This window comes from Lethenteron reissneri, chromosome 20 (assembly GCF_015708825.2).
Source record: "Lethenteron reissneri isolate LAM-NWPU_2019-01 chromosome 20, ASM1570882v1, whole genome shotgun sequence".
NCBI lineage: Eukaryota > Metazoa > Chordata > Hyperoartia > Petromyzontiformes > Petromyzontidae > Lethenteron > Lethenteron reissneri.
In genome coordinates, this window is record NC_083798.1 from 14,198,400 (window position 1) to 14,214,811 (window position 16,412).

At 51.5% G+C, this 16,412-nt stretch overlaps 1 protein-coding gene across 1 annotated transcript; it reads left to right on the plus strand.

Annotated features, from left to right (window-relative positions):
• Nucleotides 1–3,283: 3,283 nt before the first annotated feature.
• LOC133344825 (homeobox protein Hox-D8-like) lies at nt 3,284–15,276 on the plus strand. Its single transcript, XM_061555044.1, has 2 exons — nt 3,284–4,954; nt 12,225–15,276. The coding sequence occupies exons 1-2, from the start codon at nt 4,450–4,452 to the stop codon at nt 12,518–12,520; spliced, it is 801 nt and encodes a 266-aa protein (XP_061411028.1). The 5' UTR covers nt 3,284–4,449; the 3' UTR covers nt 12,521–15,276.
• Nucleotides 15,277–16,412: the final 1,136 nt, after the last annotated feature.

A 16,412-nucleotide genomic window follows, 5' to 3' on the forward strand; every position in this document is an offset into this window, starting at 1 on the left:
AAATATGTGTCGTTAAACCTACCAGCACCGGACACAGCCAATTAGTTAGGGTTGTCACGTAAAGAGAACACGTAAACAGAACATGCCAACTCTTACTGATTGGCTTTGTCGGGTGGTGGCGGGTTTAACGACACGTATATTTACGCGATCTAAGCCCAAATAGAACTGTATTATGGATGATATTGGTCGCGAGAGCCTTCGTGTGATACGAGGGAGATGTTTGTCTGTGAATGTATGTATCGTGATTGGCGGTGCTATAGTGGATCAGTCACTGTTCTTGAAAACGAAGATTTAAAATGTCCAGTAACCATAGCGACTTGAAGAACAAAGCACATTTAAAAAAATGAAATGTATATACTGTATATATAACGTCGCGAACCTGACATCCGCTTCCCCTACGTCGACTCAGCATAACAAGGGAGTTCTACGGCTGTGGCGTTGTTCAAAATCACCATTGGACTCAACAAAGGCGATCGGGCGAGCGTGCCTCTGCCAATACTGCCCCCTTGTGTGCGGTTTCGGTTTTTAATAGGTGCTCGCTAACCACTGCCCCCTTTTCCGCCGACAATCTGAGGTCGCGTTCAACTCGATATGGTTTCGCATCGGTCGTGTCACGCCAACGAGCGTCGGTTTAAACATTTTAAAAAAACATCAAGTTTTAATGGCACCAAATAAAGTTGCTCACACAGAGCTAGTGACCGATGCAATGGGTCGCGCGCGTCGCGGAATTAGTTAAACATTTGATCAATTACGCGATTGAGAGCGAGTCAGATTGTGACGTAAAATTCCAATTTAATTCGTCATTAACACTGTGCCATGACAAGTAAAGAAAACACAACATATATTATAGGCGACGGTTTGGGCAATGGGCCTTCTTTATACAGAAAAAGGTGCCCAGATTATTGAGGAGCGGCATGTGCAGTGGTTAGGGCATTGCGCCGTGTACGCCGGCGAGCCCGAGTTACGTGGCCCATCACGATGAGTATCGGTGAACGAAATAAAACAACAATAATATCGGATTCGGCGCTGGAACCCCCTTCACCTACGGGGTTGAATGACCACAGCCGCCGCGGCGTATCGGGGAACACCTTCATGCAGCAGTGGATTGACCCGAAGGCTGTAACTTATTGGAATCGTTGTCGTTAACGTTATTGCCGCGCGCGAGTCGTATCACGTGCAATTATATACGCAACGCGGAGTGTCTATGTTACGCGAAATGCGTGCATAATGTGGATTTTAATATTGTGTGTTGTGAACAGTAATAACGCGAGTAAAACAAACCGTGAGAAAAGATTGTATAATATGTAACGTGAAATGCATTATATATGTTCATTTATTATAACGCGGCAAAACTTAACTAGTGGGTGCACGTATACGGGACACACATAGAGAGCCCGAGCAAAAAATATAAACAATAATATTACTACACAATGGCTCTCAAACATAGCGCATGCAATATTCCATCTAAATATCGCGTTATATTCAGGAAATATCGGGTTATATTCAACCAAATAGCCCGCTATATTCCACAAGAATATTGAACTATATTTCACGAAACATCACGTAATATTTCACCAATTATCGCACTATATTCCATCGAATCATCGCACATTCCATTCACATATCGCCCTATATTCAACCCATATATCGCACTAAATATACAAATTTTCCACCCATATATCACGCTACTGTATATTCCACCGATATATCGCACTATATTCTACCATATCGCACTATATATATTCGACCAATATATCGCACTACAATATTATCCTCATTGCTCACGCTCACTACATACGCGCGGTGGGAAATGCGCGATAATCTGTTTCCAAATTAAAACTCCACTCGTCTCGACCCCAGACACACAAAAAAACACCCCACCCTCCCACCCACCACCACCCCCACACATTCACAGCGACCCCTTAAACCCGCGAATACTGCGCGTCCGCGACCGTTCGCGGCTTTTATTTTACGGTCCGAGCGGCGGTTTTGGAAACGCGACAAAATTTACGCACGCACAGAGGGACGGAGAGAGAGAGAGAGAGGGGAGAGAGTAGGGGGGTGGGGAGAGGAAAGGAGAGATAACAGGAGGAGAGTGGACACCGGTTCGTGGTCTTGGACACCGCCAATGTTTTATTTTGTGGTCGTCTTTAGGCCCCTCGCTCGCCAACAGCTCTCGTTCTCTACCGACCACCTCGCCATGTGGACCCTGCACGGCCCGAGACAGATGTTGTTGCATTCGTAGCTCTCGTTATATTTCGTTTTATTATTTATTGGGATTTTTTTATTGTTTGGTTTTTGAGTCATTTTTGCTCCACCGCGTACGCTCGGTGCGCGAGTTCTGAAATTGTTTCGCCTGTGTGTGCCCGCGTGTGTGTGTCCGTGTGAGTGTGTCCGTGTGTGTGTGTCTGTGTGTGTGTGTCCGTGTGTGTGTCCGTGTGTCTGTGTGACCGATGTGTAAACATCGCCACTCGGGAGACAAAGGCGGCTGGGCGTGGTGTTGGCCACCCATCCCCTCGTGTCCCGTGCCGGCCTTTATAGGTGCTCGCTAACAGCACTTGCCCCTACAGTCTGTTAAGGCTATACGGGGGATCTTTGTCTTTGTCCGTGTGTGTGTGTCCGTGTGCGGCCGCGCGTGGTCCTGGCCACCCACCCCCTCGTGTATCGTGCAGGCCTTTATAGGTGCTCGCTAACAGCCCTTGCCCGTATACAATCTGTTAAGGGTATCCGGGGGGGGGGTCTTTGGTTTTGTTGTGTGCGCGCGTGTGTGTGTGTGTGTTAGCCTGCCTTCGATACATTATACATATTTAAAGGATGAACTTTGGATAGCCACGGAAATGTTGACGTCTGCGGTTTATCTCTGCGCGTGCAATTGAGCGTTCGTTTGGCGTCTGTTTGAGTGAAAGTGAAAGCGGACGCAGATAGTGGTCGGCTAACATCGCGCAGAAATAGAAACTTCATCTAAACAAAGGGGGGGGGGGATCCAGGCGGTGACATTATTGGCCTAATTACCGCGTGTACATGCAGTGCGCTGTCCGCGAATAAAATTCCCGACACTGTTACAATTAGAAGGACCCCAACCCCCCCACCCCCATTATTCCATCTTGAGATATATGTATAAATTCGTTTTTTAGTATCATCTGTACTGTCTGTCGCCGGTCACGACCCGCCTATATATTAAACAAATTTCATAGCGGTGTTGACTGCCAATGGTAAAGGGGGGGGGGGGTATAGCGGGTTGTGTGTGTGGGGAGGAGGGGCAGAGGGAGGGGTATATGTGTGTGTGTGGGGGGGGGGTCCCAATATAAAATAACGTATCGCTTTGTTAATGAGCCGCTCGCAACGCTGTATATATATAAATGATGTAATGGCGTTTGATAACTTACGCGTCTTCCTCGGATCATAAAGAGCTGTGAGGCCCGCGCTCCCTTCGCCTTGTTATGTGAGACACTTGCAAAGCGGTCGTTTATAAAGCAGAGAGAGAGAGGGGGGGGGGGCGCTCTAAAGCTATAAAACAGAGAAAAGGCCTTTCCTGCACGCCGGAGCAACGGGAAGTGAAGAAGTGACAGGTACCCCAAAATAGGGGGGGTGGGTGGTGAGGGGGGTAACGGCACCCCCACGCACAGAGATCTTTGCGCAATTTACAGTCCGTGCGGGCACGGGGAAGATGTCTCTTTAGGAACCCCCCCCCAAAATTAAAGGGAGAGCGCAAGAACTTTCAACACCGAGGCCAGAGTTGTCAGTAGCCGTGCAAGAGAAAAAAAAGCGTCAAAAATATAGACGGGTTTTTTTTTAGGTGCGTATAAATAATTCACATCGCGGGTTAATCGGCTTCTCCTGGCGGGATTTTATTTTATCGCGCATGTACATCCATTTCCACGCTGCGTGTTATTCTATCATTTGCTTCAACATATTAATCCGCCCAATATTCCGCCCCACCGTGTGGCAGGAGCAGGCAGTGGAAGGAGAACATATATAGTGAGTGGGGAGGGCTAGGAAGCAATAAATTCCACATGTTCGCGCAGACTTTGAGCGAAAATACATTTGATCGCCGCGTTCTCGAGGTGAGCAGCCCAAATTTTTTGCGGGGCTCGGCAAGCCTTTTAAAAAAAATTTCTAATCTTATTCTAAATAAAAACTCAACAAACCCAACCAAACCCCCTCCGCTTCGCTGAATGGCCGCGTTTACCTAACAACCACGACGGAGCTCCGAGACGCTTCGTCTCCCCCCTCTGGCTTGCTCTCAACATGTGCGTCCGCGGCAGGGGTGTCACTCTCCCCGCTCGCCCCTCTTAATTGGCATGCAGCGGTAACAACCCCCCCGATCGTGCGCACCGCTCGCGTGCAACGCGGGCGCAACCGCGACCAGCCCGCGCGAGTCTACGCAGAGCGCGCGTCCTCCTGCCAGTCGCATCACCGCCGCCGCCGCGACCCCCTCGCCGACTCCCGATGAATTCGTACTTCGCGAACCCTCTCTTCGCGAAGTACAAGGCCGGCGATGCGCTGCGCCCGAGCTACTATGACTGCCGCCTCGCGCCGGACGCCATGAGTGGCCGCCAGGCCGTCTTCTACGGTGCGGGTGCCGGTACCGGAGCCGGAGGAGGAGGAGGAGGACCCCCGGCATTCGAGCACCCGGCCGGTACCGGCGCGGGCACGGGCGGAACGGCGGGAGTTCACCACCAGGAGTTCTACCACAACGGAAGTTCGGCCGCGGCGGCGGCGGCTGCCGCGTACCAAGCGGCCGGTTCGTGCGCGCTGGACGCGGCGGGTAACTTCTACGGGTACCCGGCCTTCCCGAGGCAGCCCGTGTTCGCCCTGCAGCAGGAGTGCGGCGGCGTGGTGCAGTACCCGGGACCCGACTTCAAGTCGTTCGGGCCCGGCGCCGAGGAGGAGGCCGAGTACCCGGGTCAGGGCTCCTCGTCGGCGCAGCTCTTCCCCTGGATGAGGTCTCAAGGTGCGTGGGTGGTGGTGGTGGTGGTTGTGGTGGTGGTGGTTGTGGTAGGTTGTGGGGGGGGGGGTGGCTGGCGCGGGTCGTCTCTGTCCCCTCGATGGCCCTTGTCGTCTCTCTGCACGCGTGCCTCTGTCTCTCTTTGTGTGCGCTCACAATCGTGCGTCTGGCCATCCCCTTGTGTTGTCCTGTCGATGATCTGTGTACGGGGATGGCAATTGCGCTTTCCCTTCCTCGTTGATAACGTCTTACGGAGCAGAACGATTGTCGAGCAAGATGACGTTTCGGGCAACGTTCCCCGTTCATCGCTGCTTGCTGCGTTGTTGCTATGCAATGTTTATTATTCATGTTCTTGTTATAATTACAAATTATTGTGCTCTCTGATTACTGTCCCATTCCTTATTCCGTAGCTTGCCTAACAGCTGCTGTTGCTTTCATTATTTTTTTGTGTCCGTTGCTACTGCCGGTCGTTTGTTGTTGTTATTGTTTGCTTATTTATGGATGCGTCCATTGTGTCGTGCGCACACAAAAGGCAGACGGACGCGCCTGGCGTACGGGCGGGAACCACAATAGCGCAGCCGTCATAGGATCGGAGCCGTCGTCTGCGGGCTACATCGTGGCCAGGGCCCGTCGATAACGAACGCCGCAGCTAAAGGAAGCGAGCGGCCACTGCGTGCAATCAACTCGGAGATGCGAAGCCGATAGCGGGCCTCTGGGGGTCCTTATCGCCGGATAGTTTTTTGTTGTCGATTCTTCTCGTTTTCACGTCACCTATTTAGGCGCGCGCGTAATTGTCCTCAACTGTACGCTGGCTACATTTCATGGGCGCATGTCGGAAGGATAGTGACGTAACCGGTGAGCACGCATCAATATATATGCAGTATATAGACCGTGCTATCTCGTAAAACGGTTGCAAAGTGCGTATTTTATCTGGGTTGATATGGATGACATGAAAGTTGTGTGTTTTGTAATGCGCACGCAGTTACGCGCTTAAATAATCGACAACGTTTGCGCTAGCTCATAATTACGGTAGTGCTATAGCCGGGGTGGGTAACAATACAAGCAGCTGCCTGTCTCTCTTGGATATTGTGTTGAAATTCACCAGTTTGTTGGATCATTTATTTAACAGTCTCTGTGTATATATATTAATAGTGTCCATTGGACCTCTTGCGAAGACATTGGTTGTTGTTTTTAAAACCAATGCGACCAAATATTGCGCCAGTCGTGTTATTGTGTTGAGCGCATTAACTTGTCCATTGGTTTGATCACCCTACTCGTAACACACTTTAACATTTAGATTTTACTTTTACGGAATTTTACACCCACCACCACACTTTTGGAAATTCTGTCAGCGTGTATACCTATGTCTAGAGATGCTGGCACTACTCTGTGTGTGTGTATTCTATACGAATTGCGTGGGTACACGTTCAAGATAAACAATCTTTATAGGCGCAATAAGCTCAAGTGCCACGTTACCACCGTTCCAGAACAACATATGCGACGTCATGAGCCCTACAAAACGCGGTCTGCAACAAATAACAAGACAACTAGTTTATATATTTGGCATCACATACGTTGCGTTATCTGGGCGGAACATTATCTCGGGGGCAAATGTGTGTGCGTGCGCGTGTGGCGATTGGCATTGCTCGTGGTGGCATTGTGCAATGTTTAAATTATTACAATTATTAGTACTGCCTTCGTAAATCATTGACGCGTTGACTTCTTTTTTTATTTTGCCCCGTGCGTGGCCCCTATGCTGCTCTCTCGCCCGTTTCCATCTAACCGCGTGGGGTCGCTGGGCCGATACGGGGCGGTTTCTTCTAAATGCCGAGGCGAAAGAAAAAAAAGGGGGGGGTGGCTTTATTACAAAAATCTCGAGCAAAGCAGAGCGCGGCCACGGTTCATTAAGTAAGGACAATCGTGGTGGCTCAAACGCTCGCAGGGTCTGCCCTGAACCTCGCCTACCCCCCCCCCCCCTGGCTGCCACCACCACCCCACCCCTCCGTGTTTACAGTCACGGCCAAATAAAAAAAAAATATTCCACGTCGTCAAGTCACTCAATGCTCCATTAACCCCACGAAGTGTTTCCAAACGTAAAAATGTTAATAGCGCGCTACACGTACCGTATAAAGAGAAAGGACACGTACGGCGAACGTTGCGAAAGTATTTTTTTCGTTGGGGGGGTGGGGGAGAGGGCATGTTTGTATCAAGTACGCTTCCCGTGCACGTTGTTCCACGGCAGCCTCACGGATTCGTTTACAAGTAAGCGTTTAAGAGACCGCGTTAGCTGAACGCGCGTGCGTGCGTGCGCGCGAGCAACGATGGCACGCAAGGCCAATCAATGTGCTGCCGATAAACTGGAAATGACCCGGTTTAAACTAAAAAATAACACCACCGGCTGTAAATGCTTATTGCGCGTGTGTAAATACCCTCCACACCGTGTGTGTCCACAACAGCCACGGAGTGAACGGGCTTCCGCTAGCAGGCCGCCGGTGACCTCTGTGTAATAATGATGGTGGCCATAATCATCATCATCATCATTATTTTAATATTATACTGCCAATAGAAATGTACCGGCCTCTGTCAATGCACTGCTGAATTCGGTCAAGAGGTCGGGGGGGGGGGGGGCGTGGGGGGTCCGTTCAGATCTCACTCGCCACTGATGTTAGCCGTGGCAGCAAAATCGAACTCAGGGAGAGAAAAAAAACCCAGGTTCATAGAGCAAATCCCACCGATAATTCCCTTTGTTGAATACGTGTGAGGAATGCGCGCGCGTGTGTGTGTCTGGTGCGGGGGGAGCGGTGGTGCAGTGGTTAGCGCGCTGCGATACGAACCTGGCGACCCAGGTTCGATTCCCGCTCAAGGCCAACACCAGTGACGAATATCTGAACCGGTCCTGGGCCTCCCCTAGGTCTACTCAGCCTGAAATGAGTACCTGGTTCGGTGTGTAAACGTCGCCACTGGGGAGACAAAGACGGTCGGGCGTGGTGCAGGCCACCCACCGCCTCATGTACCGTTCCGGCCTTCATAGGTGCTACTCGCTAACAGCACTTGCCCCTACAGTCTGTTAAGGCTATACGGGGGATCTTTGTTTGGTGCAGGGGGAGCGGTGGTGTGGCGGTCAGCGCGCTGCACTACAAACCCGGTGACCCGAGTTTGATTCCCGCTGACGGCCAACACCGGTGGCGATTACCTGAACCGGTCCCGAGCCCCGTTCCATAGGTCGACTCAGCCTCAAACGAGTACCTGGTGCGATTTGTAAAAAAAAACATCGCCACTGGGGGAGACAAAGGCGGCCGGGCGTGGTGCTGGCCACCAACCCCCCTCGTGTGCCGTGCCGGCGTTCACTAGGTGCAGCACTTGCCCCAACAGTTGAAGGGTATACGGATGAGGAGGGGGAGGTCTTTGTCTTGTATGGTGCAGCGTTAAGTTTAAGATGGCACGCACGACGCGGAACTGAACTAAAACTGTCGCGGTTTTATGAACACCCGTGGGGCCAAACTGCCGCAGGGAAACACGCAGCAAAGTCAGCTGAGGCAACCTCAGTCAGGGCGCTATGTCACCCACAGTGCAGTGCTCGCGTGCGCACGTAGGTAGGTGCTCGCGTGCGCACGTAGGTAGGTGCTCGCGTGCGCACGTAGGTGCTCGCGTGCGCACGTAGGTGCTCGCGTGCGCACGTAGGTGCTCGCGTGCGCACGTAGGTGCTCGCGTGCGCACGTAGGTGCTCGCGTGCGCACGTAGGTGCTCGCGTGCGCACGTAGGTAGGTGCTCGCGTGCGCACGTAGGTGCTCGCGTGCGCACGTAGGTGCTCGCGTGCGCACGTAGGTAGGTGCTCGCGTGCGCACGTAGGTGCTCGCGTGCGCACGTAGGTGCTCGCGTGCGCACGTAGGTGCTCGCGTGCGCACGTACAAAGGTAGAGCTCCCCCGTATAGCCCTGCCAGACTGTTGGGGGCAAGTCCTGTTAGCGAGCACCTATGAAGGCCGGTAAACGGCTGGGGGAGGGGGGGGGGGGGTTTGGACAACATCGCTCCCAGCCACCTTTGTCTCCCCAGTGCTGATGTTTACACACCGCACCAGGTAACTTATTTACGGCTGATTCCACCTAAGGGAGGCCCAGAACCGGTTGAGGTATTCGCCACTGTTATTATTGGTGGTGGGTGGAAATTGAACTCAGATCGCTGTGGTTGGTAACGCAGCGCGCTAACCACACTGCACTACCGCTCGCCACACGCACACAAAGGACAAAGACCCCCGTGTAGCCTTAACAGACTATTGGGGAAAGTGCTGCTAACAAATACCTGTGAAGGCCGGAACGGCACACGAGGGTGTCGGTGGCCACCACCACCACGCCCGACCGCTTTTGTTTCCCCAGTGACGATGTTTATGCACAGCACCAGGTACTAATTTAAGGCTGAGTCGACCTACGGGAGGCCCAGGACCGGTTCAGATATTCGTCATTGGCGTTGTGGGTCTTGAGCGGGAATCGAACTCGGATCGCAGGGTTCATAGCGCAGCACGCTAACCGCTACACTACCGCTCCCCACACCTCCCCACACCTCCCCACACCTACACACACCTACACAAACCTACACACACCTACACACACCTACACACACCTACACAAACCTACACACACCTACACACACCTACACACACATACGCGCGCGCACACAGGGAGAGAGCCCCCGTGATTCATGTGCGAGTAGTACATCCGTTAGACGGCGCGCGTGCGTGCGCGTGCGCGCGAGCGCTCGACGATTTGGCAGCAGAATGTTGGAGGCGAGAGGAGTTGTTACCCGGACGAGAATAGAGAGTGGAGATCTGTCGCCAGCACTTTTAAGCGCAGTCTTGTTTGCAGTGAATGAAGAGAGAGAGAGAGATGGGGGGAGGGGCTTTTCTAATGATTTATAATTTTTGCATTTAATGGGCTAGTTGTCAGCACACTCCGAGATTAACAGCACGTGGCGTTATTCGAGAGTAGCGCCGCACACGCGCTGACTTATGATGGAGATTGCTCAGCAATTGACACTGTCTTCTGTCTACGTGTCCGAGCATTGCAAACTTATCAGGTGTATACGTGTTACGTAATGTGTGTATACATATACTCGATAGATAGGTGAAGTGGTATCGATATGTGTGCGTGTTTACGATGTGTATTACGCTTATTTAGTATAGCATGCCAATCAATACACTCACGGATGTATTCGAGTGCGTGTGTGTGTGTGTTTGTATGTGTGCAATTGTGAATAATATTAGACGGTAATTCAATCGCTAACAAGTCAGCCTGTCCACAGTAAACAAAAAAGGGCGAGAGTGGGGGGGGGGCGTCTGGTTTTGTAGCAGATCGTGTGTGGACATCTGTGAAAAAGAGCTTATTAGCTCATCGGATTACTCCATAATAAATACATATTTTGTGTGTGTATCGTGTGTACGTTGTGTGTATGTTTGTACGAGTCATTGTAAGTACGTGCGCTTGCGAATGCTCATTGCACGTGTTCATATGTCGTGTGATGTGTGTCGACTCAGCCTCGAGTGAGTACCTGGTGCGGTGTGTAAACATCGCCACTGGCGAGACAAAGGCGGCCGGGCGTGGTGTTGCCCACCCACCCCCTCATGCGCCGTGCCGGCCTTCATAGATGCTCGCTAACAGCACTTGCCCCAACAGTCTGTTAAGGCTATGCGGGGGATCTTTGTCTTTAATTGCATGTGCGCGTATGTGTTCGTCACCGTATTACTCACGATTCCTCTTCACTTACCAAGTAACGTCTAATAGAGTCTCGAGACTGGTTCTCAGGAGGGCCCTGCATTTCGATTGATTGCAGGATGTTTGGATAATTCCATTAATGAGTCTTTGACACCGAAGTATCCGGATGAGATTTCATCCACCTAATACAACGAAGCTCCACACAGATGGATTCAAGTGCACGCGTGATTGTGTGTGTGTCTTTGTATATCATTGGGAGACGGTAGTATTTTTCGATTTAAAGCTTTCGTGACTGCAGGGATTCATCTGCTTGGTTATTTCGGTAAAGTCACGTAGAAGGGAAGTAATAAAATAATAAAAAAAAACATAATAAAATAATTCTCACGACGTTTCGGCCACAACGCAAGCAGCCGTCTTCACCTGTTGTAGCCGAAACGTCGTGAGAATTATTTTATAATGTTTTATTTTTATTATTTTATTACTTCCCTTCTACGTGACTTTACCGAAAGAACCAAGAAGACGGTAGTATCATTCCTAGTCGGGGCCTTCCCTACGTCGACTTAATATTGAACTAGTAGCTGGCGCACGGCTTTTAAAGATCTCCACTGGGGAGACAAAGGCGTCCGGGAATGGTTCCGTCAAGACCCGACTCCCACACGCGCCAGGCCGGCTTCAATAGGTGCTCGCTGACAACACTTGCCCCAAACAGTCGGTTAAAGGGTCCACAAGGGGGTGACGTCTCCTTTGTCTTCCATGTGTGTGCCTCTGTGCGTGTACAGCGTTTCTAGATGGGGTCGCATCCAGACGATGACATGGACAAATTGCATTGTGACGTGTACACATTGTACGTATGGGTTGTCATAGCAAATACCTGGACTACGATCCGTGTTTGTTCTTTGGTAAGGTCATGGTATTGTCTTTAGGACACGTGTGTGCGTGTGTGTGTGTTTGTGCGATAGTGTAGCGGTTAGCGCGCTGCGCTATGAACCCGGCGACACAAGTTCGATTCCCGCTCACGGCCAACACCAGTGACGATTATCTGAACCGGTCCCGGGCCTCCCCTAGGTCGATTCAGCCTCAAATGAGTACCTGGTGCAGTGTGTAAACATTGCCACTAGGTAGACAAAGGCGGTCGGGCGTGGTGCTGGCCACACCCCCCCCCCTCGTGTACCGTTCCGGCCTTCATAGGTGCTCCCTAACAGCACTTGCCCCTACAGTCTGTTAAGGCTATACGGGGGACCTTTGTTTGTTTGTGCACGTGCTCTTGTGTTGCGCTAGCCACTCGCCCACACGCGATGATGTAACCCGCACGCCATGATGTAACCCGCACGCCATGATGCAGTGCACAGGCTATGATGTGGCCCACACGTTATTACACACTGCACGCTATGACATAGCTCACAATCGATTCTGCGGCCAACACACACTGCCATGTAGACCACACGCTACGCTGTAGCTCACGCTACGATGATGACCTCGTGTTGCATTGTTTTGTTCATTGCTGTTGTCTTTTTTGCTGCTGTTGTCGTGACGTCTTCTCTGTTGTCGTTGTTGTTGTTTTGCTGCTCACAGTGGGGCCGGGCAGGCGACGGGGCCGGCAGACCTACTCGCGCTTCCAGACACTGGAGCTGGAGAAGGAGTTCCTCTTCAACCCGTACCTGACGCGCAAGCGACGCATCGAGGTGTCGCACGCGCTCGGCCTCACCGAGCGCCAGGTCAAGATCTGGTTCCAGAACCGGCGCATGAAGTGGAAGAAGGAGAACAACAAAGACAAGTTCCCGGCCAGGAAGGAGGACATTGAAGAGCCCGCGAAGAAGGCGGAAGAAAACTCGGGCGACGAGGAGTCGCAAGGCACCTCCAAGGAGTGAAGGGGGCGCCGGGGGGGGGGGGGGACGGTGCGGGGAGGGGCGGGGGGAGGACACCGCAAGGGACACGGAAAACAGATCAGGAGCGAGAGGAGGAGGAGGAGGGGGGGGGTGGTGCCAAGTGCCGGAGAGGATTTAAGAGGAGGAGGCGGTGGTTGCCGCGTCCTATTTAAATGTCAAAACTTGCACCCGTGCACTAATAGAACAAGGCGACGTTTTTTTGTTGTTGATCTGAGTAAACGCGAACAACGCGTTTGAAGGCCAAAAAAAAAAGACACGGGGGAGTTTTCGAACGCCTAAATGCTAAGATGGTTTGTCGGGATGTGATTGCTGGGGGGGGGGGATGCGAAGGGGGGAGACGGGAGGGAGAAAGGGCATGGTGTGTGTGTGTGTGGCGGGATGAATTTCAACAAAAAAACAAAACATGGTTCCGGTAATGTTCCGTGAGCGAGGCGATCTGATGCGTCAGAATAACTTCTCTCCGGATGGAAATGTTTGAGCAAGGTTCGGCTCAACCTTGCTCTTCTCTCCCGCTCCAAGCGCCGCCTGCCATAAAGGGGAAGCGGAGTGGGTGGGGGGGGGGTCTCTGCGATGAGCGGATGGATTTGTTTACGAGGGTGCTAGGTGCTGTCTGTGGCTTGTGAAGGACCCACAGAGGGTCGCCCCTCCCGCTCATCCCTCCAGTTACGAATTCCGCCGCCTCCGCACCCCCCCCCCCCCCATCTCCCCGAAAACGTCCACGTTTTATTCTGTTCACCATCTTGTTCACTATCTTGTTCACTATCTTGTTCACTATCTTGCAATGCGGGCGAGGAGCCAGGCGGAGGCGAGAGTGGATAAAGGATTTTGAGAGGCAGAGGGAAGAATGGACGAAGTGGGATGATGATGATGGTGGTAGTGATGGTAATGATGGTAATGATGGTGATGATATGAACCGAGAGGGGGGGGCGGTGGTGGTTGGTGGTGCTGCTGCGGTGAATCAACAAAAAGTAGTTCAGCCCCCCCCCCTCGACCACCCACAAGTACATAGCAGGGCTAGAGGGGGTGAGGTTAACAAGTCGACCAGTAGTCAGTAGGGCTAGAGGGGTGAGATTAACAAGTAAGTCAACCAGTAGGCAAGAGGGGTAGAGGGGGTGAGGTTAACAAGTTGACCAGCAGATAGCAGGGCTATACGGGGTGAGGTTAACAAGTAAGTCGACCAGTAGATACCAGGGCTATACGGGGTGAGGTTAACAAGTTAGTTGACCAGGTGACAGCAGGGCTAGACGGGGTAAAGTTAAGTTAACAAGTAAGTCTACAAGTAGTCGACTGCGACACTGCTTGCGTTGCCAGTTCAGCGGCATGATTGCCTCCGTCAGTCACCGCAGATTAGTTGGAACAGAAGTCTTAGCCTGACCCGCGCGATTTCAGCTTCACTCGAGATTCGTGTCTTTTTGTGTGTGGGGGGGGGGGGGGTGACCACGAGAAACACAGTGCATGTGATGATGTCCGTGTGGAGTCGCTGTCAACAAATATCACGGGTCGAAGGAGCAACTACGGAAGAATAATAATAATAAGGGTGCAGTATTGCCCAACAACATGAGCTACCTTGTCATTCTTCACTTATACGTGTATATTGGTATTTTATATTAAAGCAACAGCGTATTGAAATGCATGTGTGATTACGCTATGTTGTGTACGATTATACCCGTGTTAAAACGCGTGCGCGCGCGCGCGTGACTATGTAATGTTTAGTGAGATGCATTCGTGGTGCGTTCTAAAAGTGAAATCCTCGTAATTTTCGCGTATTATATCTCTCACACACACCAACACACGCCGTCGGTTTGGTTTTGTATGAAATTATTTCGCGTTTCGTTTTTCAGCAAGGAGGATAACAACAAAAAGACGCGTCACTGTCCCATTATATTTTGTGTCACGCGTGGTGCAACAGAAGAGGGTATTTAAGTTACTTATGTAACCGTGAAAGGACGAAATATATTAAATGACAACACCGCACAGATGCAAAATGCCTCCACTCTCACGTGGTGTTCGCGCCCATGCAAACGCACAATATTACAACAAACATCTAAACGCATTTCTCAATGACAACATTGTGGCCTTAAAATAAATATATGTACTATATATACACATCCACTGTACACAATAGGCAACGTTTCAGGAAATGTTCCCTTCTTCTTTCATGTGCCATGAAAAAGGACCATTGCCCAAAACGTCGCCTATCATATATTTGTATATACTTTAAGGCCAACGGTGTTGTTAACGGATGTGTTGTGTTTCTCGCTGCCGGTATTGTTGCTAAGTGTGCTTGCGCACAGCAATACTGCCAACCCACCAACAACGCCATCAGCATCACCACCACCACCACCGAATCAAATGTATTCCGCACCTCCGGTGAGCACGGCTGAACACGTACGGTGCGAAAGAAGTTCAACATACACACGACGCAATCGAGTCAAGAGGCGGTCAAGCGAACGTCTTGAGAACTAAGACAGCCGAAGCAACGACAACAGCAGAGCTAACAGCTTGCCCATGTAACGATTACGACGAAGCGACAAATATACATTCATATCCAGCACATCCATCTATACAGTACACGCACGGCTCCAGATCGTCAGTCCCACCCGCTGAGACTGCACGAACGGGGATTCCATCTACAACGTCATTGCGGGTCGTGGAGATGTATGTGACCATACTTCACCAAACGTATTGAATCGCAAACAGACGAACACGAACATTTTACAGGCGCGTTGATGTCAAGGTTGGGGAAGGGTGCGGGGGGGGGGGATGACGACAATTGAGAAAAAAAATAAAATCCTAAATGTGTATGTTGCTCGTACTTTTAATTCACGTGTTGTTATTGTTGTTGTTGTTCTTAAGGCGCGTTCACCGCCCTCGTGTGTATGCAATGCGAAACATTCCCACTGCCCTTTTGTGTCAAGTCTGGGCTCACCCCCACCGTCTGCAACCCCCCACCCTCGGCTGGTTTTTAGACGAGGGGAGGGGCTGGCTTGACGTGGGGGGGGGGCATGCAATTGAATACCGTGGATAATTAGTATCGCGATTGCTTTGTGCGTACGACCACCAGAGCCATAACAGACTCGGCCAGTGGTTGGCTCGTGAATGATATCAGATTTGCTCTCTGCGTAATATAAAGTGGGGGGAGGGGGGGGGGTGCACAAATGGCACCCGCTCATGGTCGAGCGAGAGCGTCGTCTGGGACGTCGAAAGCTCCACCGAGTGTCACGCTTGTCCCGCTCCCAACACATGACCAGCTACCCCGCCCGCCGATGTTGTTATTGACGGGGAAGACGCTCAGACACACACGCGCACTCAGACACACACGCGCTTACTCAGACACGCACGCGCTTACTCAGACACACACTGACTCAGACACACACACGCACTCAGACACACACTCACTCAGACACACACGCGCACTCAGACACACACTCACTCAGACACACACTCACTCAGACACACGCACTCAGACACACACACGCACTCAGACACACACTCACTCAGACACACACTCAGACACACACTCACTCAGACACACACACTCAGACACACACGCGCGCTCAGACACACACACTCACTCAGACACACACGCACTCAGACACACACTCACTCAGACACACACACGCACTCAGACACACACACTCAGACACACTCACTCAGACACACACGCGCGCTCAGACACACACACTCACTCAGACACACACTCACTCAGACACACACTCACTCAGACACACGCACTCAAACACACACTCACTCAGACACACACTCACTCAGACACACACACTCACTCAGGCACACTCACTCAGACACACACGCACTCACTTAGACACACATACAGGCGCACTCAGACACACACACTCACTCAGACACACACACA